The sequence below is a fragment of the Sciurus carolinensis genome, chromosome 13 (assembly GCF_902686445.1).
Source record: "Sciurus carolinensis chromosome 13, mSciCar1.2, whole genome shotgun sequence".
Taxonomy (NCBI): domain Eukaryota; kingdom Metazoa; phylum Chordata; class Mammalia; order Rodentia; family Sciuridae; genus Sciurus; species Sciurus carolinensis.
In genome coordinates this window covers 24,259,490-24,278,444 of record NC_062225.1, presented here as the reverse complement: position 1 = coordinate 24,278,444, position 18,955 = coordinate 24,259,490, and the positions used below count along the sequence as shown (strand labels likewise).

The window sequence follows — 18,955 nt, the reverse complement described above, 5'->3', positions numbered from 1 at the left end:
AAATTAAAAAAAACTTCCATTTTACCCTCCCTTCCCTTGTATTATTATTGTTATAGATCTTATTTCAATATATGATATAGTGCCTAAAATACATTTTCATTTTTGCTGTAAGTCATCTTTTACCTTTTAAAGAAACTTAAAAAATAAAAGAAAAATTCTTTCATATTTATCCACGTATTTTTTTAAAAAATTTATTTTTACAGACTGCATTTTGATTCATTGTGTACAAATGGGGTACAACTTTTCATTTCTGTGGTTGAATACAATGTAGATTCACACCATTCATGTAGTCATACATATACAGAGGGGGTAATACTGTCTCATTCTATTATCTTTCCTTCCCCCACCCCCTCCTGTCCCGTTTTCCTCTACATCATCCAAAGTTCCTTCATTCTTCTCTCCCCCCCGCAGCCATCTGCCCCTGCCTTGTTATGTATCCTCATCCACTTATCAGAGAAGACATTCCACCTTTGGTGTTTTGGCTTGGCCTGTTTCACTTAGTATATTTTCCAACTTCATATTTACCAGCAAATGCTATAATTTTATTCTTCTTTATGACTAAGTAATCCATTGTATATACATAACCACAGTTTCTTTATCCATTCATCTATTGAAGGGCATCTAGGTTGGTTCCACAATCTAGCTATTGTGAATTCAGCTGCTATGAACATTGATGTGGCTGCATCACTGTAGTATGCTGATTTTAAGTCCTTTGTGTATAAACCTAGCAGTGGGATAACTGGGTCAAATGGTGGTTCCATTCTAAGTTTTCTGAGGAGTTTCCATACTGCTTTCCAGAGTGGCTGCAACTCCTCTAGCGATGTATGAGTGTGCCTTTTCCCCACATTGACGCCAACACTTAGTATTGTATGTGTTCTTGATAATAGCCATTCTAATTGGAGTTAGATGAAATCTTAGGGTGGTTTTAATTTGCATTTCTCTAATTACTAGAGATGATGAGGACTTTTTCATATATTTGTTGATGACTTGTATATCTTCTTCTGTGAAGTATCTTCCCAGTTCCTTAGCCCATTTATTGATTAGGTTCTTTGTATTTTTGGTGTAAAGGTTTTTAAATTTTTTATAAATTTTAAAGTTTAGGGCTCTGTCTGAAGTGTGCCTGGAAAAGATTTTCGTCCACTCTATAGGCTCTCTCTTCATATTGTTTCCTTTACTGAGAAAAAACTTTTAGTTTGAATCTATCCCATTTATTGATTCTTGCTTTTATTTCTTGCGCTATGGGGGTCTTGTTAAGGAAGTCTGGTCCTAAGCCAACGCGATGGAGATTCAGGCCTACTTTTTCTTCTATTTGGTGAAAGTTCTCAGGTCTAGTTCCTAGATCCTTGATCTGTTTTGAGTTGAGTTTTGTACAGGTTGAGAGATAGGGGTTTAATTTCATTTTACTGCATATGGATTTCCACTTTTGCTAGCACCATTTGTTGAAGAGGCTATCTTTTCTCCATTGTATGTTTTTGGCACCTTTGTCTAGTATGAGATAACTGTACTTATTTACCCACATATTTAAGTACTAATTGGGCCCTTTATGTTGACCTTTATTTCTTTATGTCGATCCAAGTTTTCATGTGGTGTTATTTATCCCTTCTGCTTGGGCAGTGTCCTTTAGCATTTCTTGTTGGATCAGTCCACTGGTTATGAATTCTCTCAGCATACAGTATTTTTGTAAAAGGTTTTATCTCACCATCATTTTTTTTTTAAATTCACATTTTATTTAGATTGAAATAAACTGTACAAAATTGATTTTCTTCACCAGAAATAACAGCAATATTTTCTGTCTTATTTCTACATAATCTGCAAAACATTTACTTTGTAGGTTTTCTAGGTTTTTCTTATAAATCAAGATGAGGCAGAAGATATTGTCATGGAAAAGGACAGAGGAAAACAGACAAGTTAGTTGCCCATATTTGATGGCCTCTGATTCTGTCTTAACTATGAAGCAAAAGTTTCACCATCATTTTAAAAATTGAGCTATTTTATCTTTTTAAAGTGTATATTTCTGTGTTTTTAGAACATTCACAAGGTTATGCCACTAATACCAGTACCCGATTCTAGAACATTCTAATCACCCCTCATTTCTCTTTCCTCTGAATCCAGGTAACCACAAATCTACTTTCTATCTCTATAGATTTGCCTGTTCTGAACATCTTATATAGATGGGTTTATACAATATGTGACCTTTTGTGTATGACTTCTTCCTCTTAACACAGTGTTTTCAAGATTCAGCCATGTGTGACATGGATCACTACTTCACTCCTTTTTATGGCTGAATATTCTTCCAGTGTATGGGTAAACTACATTTTCTTTATTGCACATTTGGGTTATTTCTGTTTTTTAGCTATTATGAATAATGCTACTAGAAGTCTTTATGTGGGCAAGTGTTTTCAGTTCTCTTGATATGCTATACTTGTGAATGAAATTGCAAAACTACTGGACTGTCTTGCAAAGCTCCTGCATCTTTTTATCTTCCTAACAGTAGCATACGAGGGTTCTAATCCCTGCATATCCCAATTAATACTTACTATTTTCTATCTTCTTGGTCACCTTTTTGAAAAAAAATTTTGATGGGTATGAAATTATAGATTATAGTTTCATTATTTGATAAGAAATCATGTCTTTGTCTTCTGGCTTGTGTAGTTTCTGAGGAGAGGTTATGACAGTCTTACCTTTTTGTCTCTTTCTATGTAATGTGTCTTTTCTCCAGCTATTTTAAAGCTTTGGTCCTTATTATTTGTTTTTAGCAATTCAATTTTGTTGCACTTTGGTATGAATTTGTGTTTGTGTGCTTAAATATATGTTTTTATTATGCTTGTGGTTTGTTTAGCTTTTTGGATTTGTGTGTTTATAGTTTTCATAAAATCTGGAAAATGTCCAGATGTTACTTTTCTCCCCCCCTCACCAGAAATTGAACCCAGGGGTGCTTTACCATTGAACCACATCCCCAACTCCTTCCATTTTTTATTTTGACATGGGGTCTTGCTAAGTTGCTCAGGGTCTTGCTAGGTTGCTGAGGTTGGCTTTTAACTTGCAATCCTCATTCAGCCTCCTGAGTTGCTGGGATTACAGGCATGTGCCACTGTGCCTGGCTGAAATGTTATTTTTCAAAACATTTTTTTGATCCTTTTTCCATCATCATTCTGGAACTTCAGTTATATCTATGTTGGACAGATGGATATAATCACACAGGTGACTTGAAATTCAGAGAAATTTCTACTACCATCTGTCTACTACAGTAAATTTTATTACTGTATTTATATGAACCAATCATGTTTAGAAATTGTATTTAAAAAAAAACATTTTATTCTTGTCATCATTTTTGTGTCTTTCTTTAAATACATGGATATAGTTCTAATAGCTGTTTTCATATGCCCCTTTCCAAGTTCTGCCACTTCTGGCTTTTGAATTTCCTTGTGGAGACTGATTTTGTTATTATGGGTTATACGTCAGTTGTTATGTCTAGTAATTTTTGAGTGACTATTGAACATCATGATATTATGTTGATGAGTGTCTGGATTTTGGGGAACTTTTTTCTCCTTAGTGTTGGATTTTATTTTGCAAGTAATGAAGTCATTTGTAGATCACCTTGATCCCTTCAGGCCCCCATTTTTATGCTCATTTTCATTCCAGAATGAGTCAGCCTTACTAAATAAGACATCATTCCTTTGTAATCTACTCTGAATAACTGAGCAGTCTCCCAGAACTCTTCAATTGACTCTTCAGAGTTAAGATGTTTCCCTGTTTGTCTGAGCTTCTTGAAGTCTTCTTATACTCCCTGTCAGTATCTCCCTTTCTCTTCCCTCTTTTTCCTCCCTTCATTTTGTCTGAATTTTACTTTTCCCATGACTGACAAAGGTTCAAGGGAACTCCTTTGTAGATTTTTGCAGGATTTAAAAAAAAATTTTTATTTTTGCATTTCCCCTTTTAAACTGTGCTTGCTTTCCTGAATTATTATCTCTGACCCTGTATGTCAACAAATCTGCTGGGCTGGGCTGTGTTTGGGTTTTCTCTGAGTGTGCTCATGATTTAGAAATCACCTTCAGGTAGGGAACTCAGAGATTATTAAATTCACATTTTAGATGCTAGGGGATGTAGCTCAGTAGTAGAGCTCTTGCCTGGCACGTGCCAGGCCCTGGGTTCCATCCCCAGCATTAACCCCCTCCAAATAAACAACAATGGCAACAAAAACAAAAACAAAACAAAACAAAAACCAAACAAACAAAAATAACTCTCTAAAACTCACCTTGATTTCCTTTTTAAAATGTGTGTTGCCTGAAGCCAAATGACTGAAAACAGTTGTTTTATATGTTTTAGCCAGTACTTTACTTGTTTATAAAGTGGGAGGTCATGTCTGTTCCTTGTTATGCCTTTATGACTGGAAGCCTAATTTTGTTTTGTTTTTAAACTATAAATACTGATTATACTACTGGGTATGCTCCCAAAGGAAAGATATCTGACTGCCTATCTGTAGCATATAGAAGGAATTAAGCTTTTGTGAATGATACTCTTTGATTAGGAAAGGAACTAATATTTTCCTGTGGTAAAACCTTAGATTTCATAGTTTAACTATACTCTTAATTAAAAAAAAAATACTTGTAGTTGTGGTTTGCTTTCAAGGGCCACTTACTAGGATTTAAAAAAACCATCATTATGAAGAAGTTGTACGCCATGGTAAGAAAGTACCAAGTTTTATATACCTAGAATCAACATTCCTCTAGATACGATAGCATTCAAATATGTCTGGGTTATTTGGACCTTATTTATCCTGCTTCTAGTACTATTCAGACATTTTCTTCTGCCTTCTTCCTTTTTATTTTCTGCCTTATATTTCCTTTAGTTTATTTATGCTGATATCTTTATTAGGGTATCTGCAAGAGGGAGAAGATGTTAAACACACTTGCAAATGAAATTTATGAATTTGGCTTTTGATTCAGTTTTAATGTTTGGAGGTTGTCAAAAGTAACATCAAAATCTAGCATGGGGTTTCCATGACTACTAGAATAGAGTTTGTTTTTTCTTTTGGTGGCTGTTATACAGGTATTTAATTGTCTGTCATTGTATATCTGTCATTGATATTGAAACACACTAGAAATTTGCATGATCTAATTGATCTGTTATTGTTGGAACATTGGTATGCTAGGGAAGGGATAATGGGGGAAATAAGGTAACATTCTTTGTTGCCAGGAATCACTGGGTTTTATACTAATTAGCCTTGAAAAATGTGGAGTTATTTGACAGACCAGATGTTTTCAGCATGAGCCATGTGTCTCATCAGTGAATGTGCCTGTGTCTGCAGGCAACATTGTTAGATTTTTCTCATTCTGTAAACAGTGTTCCAAAATATAACTAAACCCCAAAGTGTGTTTATCTTTTTGGCTTAATTTCTGCCTTTCTATCCATTCTAAAGTTTCTCTCTAGAGGAACTGCATTTTATTACACATAGCTCTTCATACCTAATTGTAGTATAAACACCATTCTTTTTACACGAAACCATGTGACTTGTACTGTTTTTTGAGTCTGTAAAATTTTAATAAAAGCAACTATTTCAGATTTAATCATACTTGTGCTTTTATTTCTAAATTTAGGAGGAATAAACCTTTCTTCTGTCCATTTATTTGAACAAAGATTTTGATTCTTGGAACACATGAGAGAAGACATAAAAGAAATTAAACAAACCAGTCTCTTGTCTTTAGTGTTTATGTTATTGAGTGCTTTGGAACAAGAAGAACCTAAGTATCAGTTATGAAGATCATTCTTTACATCCAAAGTTGAGCTATATGCCTTTTTAATTTATAGAAATGGAATTGTTTTTCCTATACTATGTATACCTTGGGAAATGTGGAAATTAGGAAATTAAAAGCATGGAAAAGCAAATTATCACTCATAATAATGTTGTATGAAAAAAAATCATTATCAACATTTTTGCATGCATTTTTCTAGTCATTCCTCTGTATTATTCCCATGTATATGTTTGTGTAATTAGTGATATATTGATAAATGATACATATACACATAGTTTTCAAAAATCTCATGATTATACTTGTAAGATCATTTAAAAAAAAATTGTTGTGCCATTCCTGGAGGAACTGTAATACCAGGTCGACAGAGTCGATGGAGCAGGCTCCCATTCCATCTCCCTGCGCCATAAATTTCATTTAATACGTTGTTCATAGATAGAGGACATATCAGATAGGACATTGATAAAAACAAATACTGTACTTGATCTTAGCTGATAAGTAGTAGATTTATTTTTTGAAATAATTTTCATTTAACACTATTACCAACTTTTTACTATTTCTTTAATACATGGACATGTCATGTTTAAAATAGTTGTTTCTGCTAACATTCTTCATTGAAAACTTGTTCACCAGAAGGCTGTGCATTCCCGTTTATTATGATGCTGATAATAATAGACATTATCTTTTAAGGAATTTTTTGCAGGTTGAGTGATAAAATTCTGTTTTTGGTTTGCATTTGTTTACATATCTGTTTAACTTTTTATATATTGATCTCCCCTTTATTTCTGTGAATTTTCTTTATTTCTACTCAATTATTTATTTTTGCGGTACTGGGGAATCAACAGGCCCTTGTGTTTGATAAGCACATGATCTGCCACTGAGCTACAGCCCCACCCCCAAATGTAGTCTTCAAAAAAAACCCCTCAAGGTTATTAATCTTTTATGTATGCATTACAAATAATCTTTACTGGTTTATTTCCCCTTTAAAATTCTTATGTTCTTTTTATGCATGACTTACTTTGTTCTTACTTCATCAATTTTTTCAATCTTAGCTTTTTATTTATCCTCCTATCCTTATGAAAACTTTCCTACCAATACAATAAATACTATACATTTTATTAATATCAAATGTTTCTCTAGGTTGTCAGCAATAATTGTGGTCTTAAAATCTTTTGTATCTCATATTAACATAGCCATTCTAGCTTTTTTATGTTTTTTTTTGTGTAATGTATCATTTTCCATCTTTTACTTTCAGTGTATTTGTATCTTTGAATCTAAATTATATTTCTTGCAGAATGTAGTTGGATTATATTTTTAAAAAATCCTGTCTAGCAATGTTGGCTTTTTAATTGGAGTATCTGATCTATTCACATTTAATAATTATTGAGATAGTTGATTTTGCTTTTTGTCTTCTGTATTTTTTTCATGTCTTTGATTTTTTTTCCTCTTTTCTTACTAAAGGGTCTTATTTTTTGTTAAATATTTATTGATGTACAAATTTTTTGATTGTTTTTCATATATTTTATGAGTTACTTTCTTAGTAGTTACTCTATGGATTATGATATGCAGCTTAACTTATCATAGTTTACTTTATGCCCTTATAAATTTGATATATGTAGTAATAGTTTTGCTTCAACCTAGCTTCTTTTTGCCACTCTTCTTTTATACTGTGACATTCACATTTGACATCCATATATTTAATAAACCAAACAATACAGTGTTGTACTACTTTAAAATATCTTCTGAAGAAATTAAGAAAAGAGAAAAATATGTATATATATGTGTATATGTATGTGTGTGTGTATTTCTTGCACTAATGATTGAACCCAGGGGCCCTTTACAACTGAGCTATATCTCCAGCCCTTTCTATTTTTTAAATTTTGAGACAGGATCACACTAAGTTGTTTAGAGCCTTACTATATTGCTTTCAATTTGCCTTCTGAGTTGCTGGGATTACAGGTGTGTGATGCTACACCTGACTAAAATATGTATATTTAATATTTTATAATCAGTATGCATTTATTATTTCCTATGGTCTTCATTTTCTCTGTGAATTCAAATCACTGTTAGTTGTCACTTCTTTTTGAGCTTCCTTTAGTGTTCTTATAAGACAAGTTGTCTAGCAAGCCATTATCTGTCTTTTATCTGGAAATATATAAAAAAAGGATATTCATTAGCTAATGATTGGTCAGAGTCTAGAGTCAAACTTAAGCTAGTTTCCACTCTTTGCTAATAGATTTATGTGTGGGTTATGCAGTGAGTTAAAAATTCAGGTATAGGGATGGATAGGGGAGGGATGAGGGCACAAGTACCCACAATTGAAATGTACCAAATTATACTATATCCATGTATGAATATACCACAATGAATCCCATATAATATATATAATTATAATGTACTAATTGAGATAATAATCATCATAATAAAGGGAGATGAGTAGAGCAAATGGGTTGGGGGAGGGAGGTGAAGTGGAGGGAAAAGGAAGGAACTGGGAAATGAGAATGATCAGATAAGTTATGTGCATTATGAATATGGTATAATGAATCCCACAATTATGTATAATTATAATGCAGTAATAAAAAAATTTAAAAATTCAGGTCGGTTCTAAGTGTGCCTGCGTTTTTACTTTCTGCCAGGCCTTCTCAGGTTTTCTGTGTATGTGCCTATAGCCTCCTAGTCAACCAGGCCCATGTGAGGTGCTTAGACCCTTTTAGATGTCCCTTGCATGTGTGCACAGTCAGACAGCTGGAGCCATGCAGAGAGCTTCTCTCTGTATAATCTTTCTTTCTGTAACCTTTCTGTTAAATTTCTTCCTCCACTCTGCTCTGTGCTCCAACCCAGACTGCAACACTAGACAAGTAGAGCTGGAGACTTTCCTTATTCATATTTTAATTTTTATTGAGTTTACTACTTCAAATATGGGTTTTTCACCCTTTGCTCCAAATCATGTCCTCCCTTAATGTCAGGTTTTCACGACTAGCTATGACCAATGACCAAGAGAAGGGTAATTGGTGGCTTTTGGTGGGGATAGGTGAGTGATGGAAGTAGCCCCAGGCAGAAATACTACAAGAGTCCCATTGTTGAGTGGTTCTCAAGAATAAACATTTCTGGATTTGTTGTTCTCCTTGGTGGTCAATTTCCAGAGCTCTGAAAAGTTGTTTTTGGTAGTTTTGTCTAGTGTATATTTGTTTTTTCTTGGGTAGAAGATTTGCCAGTTTCTTTACTCTGCTGTAGTAGGAAGTCTAACGTTTGGTATTTCATTTTATGGGATGATTTTTTTTGCCATTGAGATGCTCTTTTAAAAATTATTTTAATATTTATGTAATTAATTTCCTTATTAGATATTCTAAGTTTTATACATTCTTTGGATAAAATCTTTTTTGATTATATTTTTCTAGTCTTTTAAAGCATATATTATTTTTTATTATGAGGTTATTTTCATTGATGTTTTAGTTAAAACCGTACCTATCTTTATGTACAGTGAAAACTAATTCAAACTAAAAATTTTTACTGAGGAATATGTCTGTTACCCTAAAGAAGACTAAAAGTTCAGCTAAAGGTGATAAATTCCTTTTGTAGGCATTATCCTGCACTGAAAACTCTGGAACATCTGGAACATACCTATCTGCCTCAAGTAAGCCACTATCGATTCTGCAAGGTGATGGTGGATAACATTCCCAAGCTTCGAGAAGAAATAAAGGATGTTTCTATGTCTGATCTCAAAGACTTTCTGGAGAGCATCCGCAAACATTCAGACAAAATTGGAGAGACAGCCATGAAGCAAGTAGGTCTTGGGTTTATGATAGGTTGGCCAATGACTTTGCAAGTATTCAGTTAAACAGGTTTCTTCTTGCCAAATGTCCTGTTTCTTATCATTTTAGGGAAGTTCTTTGTCTTTTGGGGAACACATGATCAAAATGTTTCATATTGTCTTAATGGAGCAATGAATTATTGACTATTAGATGATTTTGCTCTGTGGATGTTTGGTAAATATTGATTGTTTATGATGGCTTATATTGGAGAATTGAGGAAATTTAATTAAAAAATACTTCCCTTGGTTTTAGATATGATTTGAAGCTCACAATATTTTAAAGTTCTTCTTATAGTTAGTGACCTAAATTATGTTGCATGTGCCTTTGGCTAATTATCTACTATATAAGCAATATGTCATGTTTTACATGGGTATTTCTGATATTAACAGGTTTCATTTTTCTATTGGGAAATGCTATGAATTATGATCACAGAAAGAAATTTATTTATAACTGACAAATTAGCAAATATGTTAGAAATATTTATTTTTTTTAAAAAAATCTTTATTTCTAAGTCACTAAAGCCACAGAGAACATCTGGATTTCTTTTGTCGTTATGATAAAAGAGTAGTTAAGACTTGCAGTAGTACTTTTTGAAATTTAAGTCACATTGATTTTATTAAAACTTCTCAGTACACCTGATGATGTAGCCTACAACAATAAATAGAAGATTTAGTTGTTTATGGAAAGTGTTTTTTGGTTTTATAAACAACAATGTTCTTCAATAGGTCATTTGTAGTTCTTATCTTTCTGTGGGGAATGAGGGAATAGATTATATTTGGATCAAGAGATTGGCTAATTACCCTTTCCTAAGGCAATGCAGATATTTTTCTCCCTTTTAAAAAATTTTGTTAGCATTATACTTTACAAAGTACAAAGCTTAAAACTAGTCAGTGATAAGCCTGAAAAAAATAATTATATGATTTTTTATAGTGATAAAGAAACAAAAATTAATCATTGAAATAACTTTGCATTGCTGGGTATAGGAATAAAGATTTCGTGTATGACAAGTCTTTAACAACTATGGTTGACTGATTTTTGCCAAACTTTCAAAATAGGTAAGCGTAGTACAAAGTCTCTGTGGAAGTTGTCTTTTTTTTGTTTTAATATTTTTTAGTTGTCAATGAATTTATTTATTTAGTTTTATGTGATGCTGAGAATTGAACCCAGTTCATCACACATGCAAGGCAAGTGCTCTACCACTGAGCCACAACCCCAGCCCTGGAAGTTGTCTTTTTAAAGGATGTTTTTCCTAGGCCTCTGCATGAGAAATTAACTTTACTTCCCTTTTGATGAAATAATTCATTTAGAACACTATTCTTGTGTTCAATATGAGGTTAACTGGTCTCACTCCTTAATTATCTGAAGAAATGAATGCTCAGGGAAGGTTAAGAGAGTTGAAGTTCAAACAAATAACTTGTAAAGACTAGATCCTCTAGTAGAATTCAGGTCAGGTTGAAATGAATGTATCTGCTATGGTACTCTGTGTAAATGATTGGCTGATTTTTACATTTTTGTCATACAAAGAAATGGTGGAGAAATCTTTTGTGAATTCTGAACTTTTGTTAGGTCTTTATTCCCCCTATAACATTTTGCATCTCAGAAATAGCTCTTATTGTGTGAATTACTATCCTATGGTATGATATATACACACAAATGTACATGGGTGTGTATATACATTTATTGAGTAAAGATATCTTGCACAGTTTTAAATCTTCTAGGGTACCTAGAAAGTAAAGATGATATAAGAGGAATTACCATACACTTCATACATAGTGGATGTTTAATATATATTTTAATTCATGGATATTGCAAAAGAAGAAGAGGAAATGGTTTATTTCTCACCTATATAAAGCCCCAAATGGTGTTTCTGATTTATGAAATTTTTTCCCTCACATTGGTGATTTAGGAATTTAGATTTTTTGCATTGTGTGACTCTGCTATCTTTAGTATACTGGTCTTTGAAGATTGCAACCGAAAGGGAAAGACCAAAGAGCATTGTATATGGGAGAATTTTTAAGGGGGCAGGCATGGATGCCACACATTATTACTTCTGCCCACATTGCATTGGCTAAAATTCAGTTCATATGGCCATACCTACCTACAAGGAAGACTGGGAAGTGTAATCTCACTTTGTCCTAGATGAGGAGGACAGAAGTTTGGCGTATAGTATCTAGTCTCTTCATCTTCTCTGCTATGTCTAACTGTAGAACACATCCACCCCTTTCCTAAGGGAGAGTCCAATGGACCACCTACTCACAACATCCCTCTCAAAGTATAGTATCTTTCAGGGGTGCTCACCCCTCTCCATTAGGTCCCCTTGTGGCTCTTCATGGACTGATGACCAGTTAGCTAAAATTACAAGTCGTCTGCACCTGTGTCTCCTCTTGTCCCCAATACACAGTGAAAAACTAGAATAAAATAACTACAAACAAAACTTTCATTTACAGAAGGAAAGAGTAGGAGACAGATTGTTTCCTGCTCCATAGCAAATCGTGAAACCTCTTGGGCAGACATTAGGAAGTCCCTCAGCATTGCTGTAGGGAGAACTTCTTTGTTTAGACCTTGATTGTCTAGAAGGAACTCCTTTGTCCATTGTTCTGCTGGGCTTCTAACTGTGCACTAGTTTTTCCTTTTCTTTCCCTTGCATGTACTTCTTAGTGAATTCTGGGGAATATACATTCATTGAAGGGATATTTTTTTCTCTGTTTCTCTATTTATATCTGCATCTACAATTACATCTATATTTACACTGCCTGCTTTCTACTCCTGCATGCTTAGGGGCCTGAGGGTTGTTTTAAGGCTCTGAACAGTCAAAGGTTTATTTAGCCCAGATTTGTTGTTTTGGGCATCATACTTCCCTTGAAACTTAGTAGGCTTCTGATCTGTTTCTTTCCAGTGGGTTCTGTGACTACCATACCATGTTTCCTAAATGAAGTTTTCAAGAATGATTTTATTTTTCTTTTGCTTCTTTTGGAGAATTAGCGAAGGTGGGGAAGCACAGCACTTGCCTCATGTCTAATCTCAGTTTAATTGGTCTTATTGGAGGCTAAATGAAATAGTGAATGGGAAGACCATATTTGATTCTGATCTCTGCCTTGGAATTGAGTCACTTTGTTCAACTAGAAGTCTTCTTGGGGTTTTATTGTTCAATCCTTTGTTATTCTTTTCACTTACTCTTTGGAATTTATATGTGTTGAGCTTTCTAGATCTCTGAGGCCCAAGTTTTGGACTTCTTCTATTTCCTATAATTTCAGTCTGCAAATTAATGAGTACTTTTATAGCTTATCTCTTTCATGTAATACCTTATTAAAGCAGAAAGTAAATGCCAGTGTACACTGTAACTCTGACTTTTTATTCACTCATTGTGCTACAGGCCCTGTTGGCATTTGGTCTGCCTTTCTACTTACTATAGGTTCTGGTTTTACCAGTTGTTTTCTCACAGTATTATAGAACTGTCTAGCCTTTTGTCTTGTTAAATATATTCTTGATACCTACTGCCTGATCACTAAAGCAACACTGTGTATTCTGGTTTCATTTTGGTTGTTGTTTTGGTATACCATCCTTCCAATTTGAATTTGTTAAATAATGCTAATTGCTGTAACTCCAAAATCTCTCTCTCTCTCTTTTTTTTTTCTTATATAAAGGCCAAAATGGGTGTTCCTGGTGGAGTAACTCTTCTCCCAAGGGATTATAAGGGATCCAAGACTCTTTTAAGATATGTTTCTACCACTTCAGCCCATACTTCCAAGGGTACAACACAAGAAATAGAGTTAAAAAATGTAATAAGGTTTTTTAATGGATTATTATGGTTTGGATAGGAGATATCCCTAAAAGCTCCAGTTAATGCAATATTCAGAGGTAAAATGATTAGATAATGAGAGCTGTAACCTAATCAGGACATCCTAGTTTGAATGTGGCAATTGTAGGCAGATGGGGGCGCAGCTGGAGGAGTTGGGTCACTGGGGGGCGTGGTCCTGAAAATGTGCATCTTCCCTATGGCCCCTTTCCCCTTTCCCTTTCTCTGCTTCCTGGCCCTTACCACCCATCGAGCAATGTTCTTCTGCTGGACCTCATGGTATGCTACCTCACCTTGGGCCCAGAGCAGTGGAGTCAGCCATTTATAGACTGAGACTTTGAAGCTGTGAGCCCCATCTAAATTTTCCCTCCTCTAAGCTGTTCTTGTTGGGTATTTTGGTCACAGAGATACAAAAGCTAACTGAAACATGGACACACATCGCTTCTTCCAACATTACATTGTCTAGAGCTCAAACGTATATGGGAGGCTTACAAATGTACTCCAGCCCTGTGACCAGGAGGATGACAAAATAGGTTTGGTGAACAGCTAGCTAGTTTCTGCCATAACTTGCTGTCGAATGAACTAGAAATATAAATATCTTTCTTGTCTTTTTTTTTCCTTTCTTCATAATTGTCATTCTTTCACCCCCCGTGTGTTTGCTTTCTAGTTTACTCATTCATTTTTTAGTGTTGTCAATGTTGCTATTTAGAACTTTTAGTTCAACAATCATGGTTTTGACTTTAAAGAGTTTGTTCTTATTTTTATATTTTCTTACTTCCTTTTTGAAAACATTTCTAAGTTGCATTCTTTAGGATCATTGAGAAAATACATTTGAAGGTTTTAGTATTGATGGTTGGTTTGGACTTTTCCAGAAATTATGTAGATGAGTTTTTCTATAACATCCCTCTTTTCCATCTTCTGCTCATTGTCTCCTGAGTTGCTCAGTGATCCATGGGTGAACTTTGTCCTTAGTACAATGAACTGTTAGAGCCAGGTTTGTAGATTGGCTTCTCTTGCAATATGCCAGCCAAAACAAATCAGCAGAAGGGCGCCACTCTAATTAAGTTCTGGTGAACAAGTTAGGCTGCAAACATTTATTTGAGATTATAATCTCAAACTGTTTGTTGTCCAATTTCATCATAAGAGAAAATGCAAATAATGCCATTTGAAGATTATCTGAAAGATATATAATTTATCCTTTCCTCTATTTGGGTTTTATATGGGCTCTTGATGGAACTCTATCACTAGGAAGCTTCTTGCTTTGATTGCACATGGCAGGTAGAATTCTGAGATGACTTCCAAGATCCCTTCCCGCTGGTGTGTACATCCTGTAAAAATCTCGTCCCCTGGAGTTGGGTGGGCTTGATATAATCAGGTGAGCTTCCTTAAAAGAGAGTCAGGAGATCAGAGAGAGAAAAAGTTAGGCAGATTCAAAGCTGCTGCATATGCTGTATTATTGGTCTTGAAGAATCAGGATGCCATCTTTTGTAGAAAAGGCCATGTGACAGGAAAATGTTGGCAGTCATGAGTTGTTGAGAGTGATCCTTGACTGAAACCAGCATGAAAATGACAACCTCAGTGTTAAAACCACAACCTCAGTGTTAAAACCACAAGGAACTGAATTCTGCAACAACCAGAATAAACTTAGAAGAGTACCCTCAGCTCTCGATGAGATTATAGCCCTGACTGACACCACGCTGTCAGCCTGGTGAGACTCTGAGCAGAGGACCCAGTAAAAACATGCTAAATTCCCGACCTAGGGAAACTCTGAGATAATAATAATGGGTTTAAGCTGCTAAATTTGTTGTAGCAAAAGGAAACTAATGCATTATAGTTTTTTTTTTTTTTTTTTTTTTTTTCTGTACTGGGGATTGAACCCAGGGCTTTAGTGCTTGGGAGGCAAGCACTCTACCAACTGAACTATATCCCCAGCCCCCATTATAGTATTTTGACCTTAAATAGCATTACTTTTTTCTAATTTGTACATTTATATTGTGTTTGGATGAAGAAAACAATGTTACGGACTGATTTAAAAGACCTGGGTAGAAGTCTGTATTTCTTCTACTGTACCTGGGTAACTGTAGACAAATTTAGAAAATGTACATGTGTGAAAATTAGGATAGAAGTTTACTCATTTAGCAGAATCTGAGGAGGAATTTAAAAATTATTTATGTCACTGCTTATGTTGAATTTTAAGTTAAAAAGTCACTTTTTATTTTCAAAAACTTTTTCAGGTTTCCATGTTGCACTTTTTGTTTGTTTGTCTTTTTCTGTTTCTAACATGGGCATTAGATTAAAAGTGTGGGTTCTGCTATGGGAAATAGAGCCAACTTTAAAGCAGGTAGAAAAACCCTCCATTTTATCCTTCTCCATTTTCTTTTTAAAAAAAATTTTATAAACTGCATTTTGATTCATTGTACACAAATGGGGTACACCTTCTTGTTTCTATTGGTTGTGCATGATGTAGATTCACACCATTCAGGTAATCATACATGTACGCAGGGTAATGATGTCTGTCTCATTCCACCATCTTTCATGCCCCTTCCTTCTTCATTTTCTGAGTTCATCTTTTTCCGGTGTGCTTCTAAAATACTGTGTGTATCTTACTTTGGAGTTAACTCTTTAGTTGAAAGTGATTTTTAAAAAGATGCCCAAAGAAGTGTTTGTTAACTGTCCATTGTTTTCTAGTTTTTCTTTTGAAATTGATTTCTGGAATTTACTTGTTACCGGACTGATTTGTGTATTTCTTATTTTGATTAATTTACTGTAAGCTTCATGGGGCTAAATAGCATTTGTAATGTAAACATTCCTGGCTAGGTTGATGTCTGTGTGAATCCCTTTAACAAAGAGAAGGATTATTTACTTTAAAAATTCTAATGTATCTTTTGCCAAATTAGATGCATTATATAACTGATGTCAAGGAAGTGGCCTATAAAAGAAATCAAAGGCTCCTACTCATTCTTTCTTTAGTAACTGGTTTTAAAGAAGCTGACCATTGGATAAGAGTAGTTGTCACCATGATTCTTTCAACCTTTGACTGTCTTTGGTTAAATCTTGAATAAAAGGTACATGTGCTCTTTTATTTATTGTGTAGAACAATTTTTGACTTAGCTCTGGTATGATACTACCAACTGCAGGAACCACTTACTCTGTGAGGCAGTATTGCTGTTGAACTGTCTATGTGCTGGACTCCATGAGACCTCCAAAAATGTGGCCTTTGGAGTCAAAGAGGTTGGTCTGGTATTCCTGGATTTACTTTCGATTCCCTTTTATTCTTTGGTATTTATCTATGTGGAATATTTCTAGAGCCTTGCTTTTTTGCCTTATTAGCGATCTGGGGAATAGGTGGGGAAATCTAAGAACTGTTATAGAGGTTCTTAGAGTATACATGAACCAGAATAGCTTACATTCGGTAGTACAGTTTCACAGAGAATCTGAAAAGGATAGTAGGGCTTTAGTGTTAGTTTACTGTAAAGTGATATGGTAGTTAACAGAATAGACTTGGGGTATGGATTAGACTCCTAGTTTGACATTTGTTTTATGATACTGAGAAAGTTGCTAAATGTTACATCAATCTTCACAACAATGCCATAAAATTGGAAATTTGTACCTTTTTTGCATAGACGAGGAAGCAAATTTAGAGAGATCCAGTATTTAGCTTAATTTCAGCCACATACTAAATTAAAGAAAAAAGAAAAAGGAAAGAAAGGACCATCCTAGATGAATGGTCCTAGATGAATTTTTTATTCCTAAAATTTAATTGCCAGGGGGCTGGGGTTGTGACTCAGTGCTAGAGCACTTGCCTAGTATGTGTGAGGCACTGGGTTTGATTCTCAGCCCTGCATATAAATAAATAAGTAAAATAAAGGTCCATCAACAACTTAAAAATATTTTTTAAAAATTTAATTGCCACAGGTTTTTTGTGGCAATTTTCAGTATTAAATTCAATTTCCTTTTTAAAAAATAATTGTCTTCTTTTTGCCCACCAAAGTAATTTCTGTTATGTATGCTTTCAAAATATTTTGAACCTGATTTTAGTTAAAAAACACATCTATTATATGACCATTAAGTTTAAAGGATCCATGTTTCTTTACTGGTATTAAGTTGAGATGAGAAAAAAGAAATCATTCATTTCTTCAGTCTAATTGAACAAGTATATGGCAGTTTGGTATGAGCTTTCTATTCTTCAGTGTAGAAAATAAACTGTAATTGTGTGTGTATGTGCAAGTGCATGCATGTACATGTGTGCATGTGTGTATGTTATTTATTTGTTTTGGCTAAGCAAAACATACTAGCTTATTGGGAGAACTTTTCCTTTATTAAATTTTAAAAGATAATTGCCATATGGAGTCTCTGTAGTTTGAGAACATGGCTTTGTGGGGCACTTATTTTAAAATAGACCATTGCTTAGAAAATTCAGAGGAGGAGTAGTTATTACATTATTTATGCCATTGTTTTTTTGTGTGTATTTGTTATTTTGAGATTAAATTCTTTAGAGAGCCTTCCTTTTATTGGGCCTTGGCTTGTACTAAAAACAAACAATGTCGGGGTTTCCGGGACCCCCAGCCTTGGGCACGGTCAAGATGGCGCCTGGCGCTGAGCCAAAAGCGGCCAGCTATACAGTAAACAACCAGCGAATTCCAATGATTGGCTAGTTAACGATGTGATTAGAGCATGCCCCCCTCGTGTACCTATTCTATGCCTGCAGCTGTCCGCGCGTTTACCTCGTGTGCTCTCCCCTGATTGGTTGAAGTGTATATAAGCTCGATGGGTGGGGGAGTAGCGGAAGAAGCTGAGGGAAGAAGCTGAGGGAAGAAGCTGAGAGCAGAGGCTGAGAGCAGAGGCTGAGAGCAGAGGCTGAGAGCAGAGGCTGAGAGAAGAGGCTGAGAGTAGGGGTAGAAGCGGAGGAGCGGAACGACCGGAGCAGACGAGAGTTAAGCGGAGGGGAAGAGAGCAAGAGAAAGAAAAGAGAGAAGAAACTGAGAGTAGGAGTAGAAGCTGGGAGTAGAAGGGTGCAAGCGGCCGTGAGCCGAGCGGGAGAAACGAAGTGGCCGGAGCAGGCGAGAGCCGAGCGGGAGAAGAGTGAAGTGCAGGAGAGGGAAAGAGAGCGAGAGAAAGGGATAGATAAGAAGGAAAGAAAGGAAGACTGTGCACAATAAACTTCCAAAGCTTCAGACGTTTGTCGTGTCTCTCTCTGCGGGCAGAGGGAACGCGATAAAACAATACCTAAAACAGTATGTTGTCTCAAGAATAAAACTGAATGATGAGTGGAACAGAAGAAAATAACAGAAATTGACCTAAATATATAAAAAAGAATTTAATAAGTAGTAAAGATGGTGTCATGCAAGAGGCATAGACACACACGGATTGGTATCACACTCTAGAGGTGAAAAGTGAGTTTGTCCTTAGTAACTTTACAGGTAGCAAGGTCAGCACAATGCATAGGAGTACATCTTCCTGTCAATGTGGAGGGCTCTGATGGGTTCAGCTTTGCTCTACAAAAGGTGGGTCATGCCTCAGGAAAGGTACCTTGTTCTTGTTTCGTTTATGAAGAAGTTAGAAGAAGGGCAGAGAACATCTAGGCAGCTGTGCCCCGT

The 18,955-nt window shown here is 35.1% G+C and overlaps 1 protein-coding gene and 1 non-coding gene across 5 annotated transcripts in view; one reads left to right on the top strand and one right to left on the bottom strand.

Moving 5' to 3' along the window:
* Exoc6b (exocyst complex component 6B) overlaps positions 1-18,955 on the top strand; it is a 579,628-nt gene that overhangs the window by 94,076 nt on the left and 466,597 nt on the right. For all 4 annotated transcript variants that reach the window (XM_047523340.1, XM_047523341.1, XM_047523339.1 and 1 more), the window contains one exon: positions 9,330-9,534. In XM_047523340.1, coding sequence (XP_047379296.1) covers positions 9,330-9,534 — 205 coding nt within the window. The remainder of the gene's footprint in view (positions 1-9,329; positions 9,535-18,955) is intronic.
* LOC124963755 (U2 spliceosomal RNA) lies at positions 6,074-6,259 on the bottom strand. Its single transcript, XR_007104796.1, has one exon. It is a non-coding gene; the product is annotated as a U2 spliceosomal RNA (small nuclear RNA).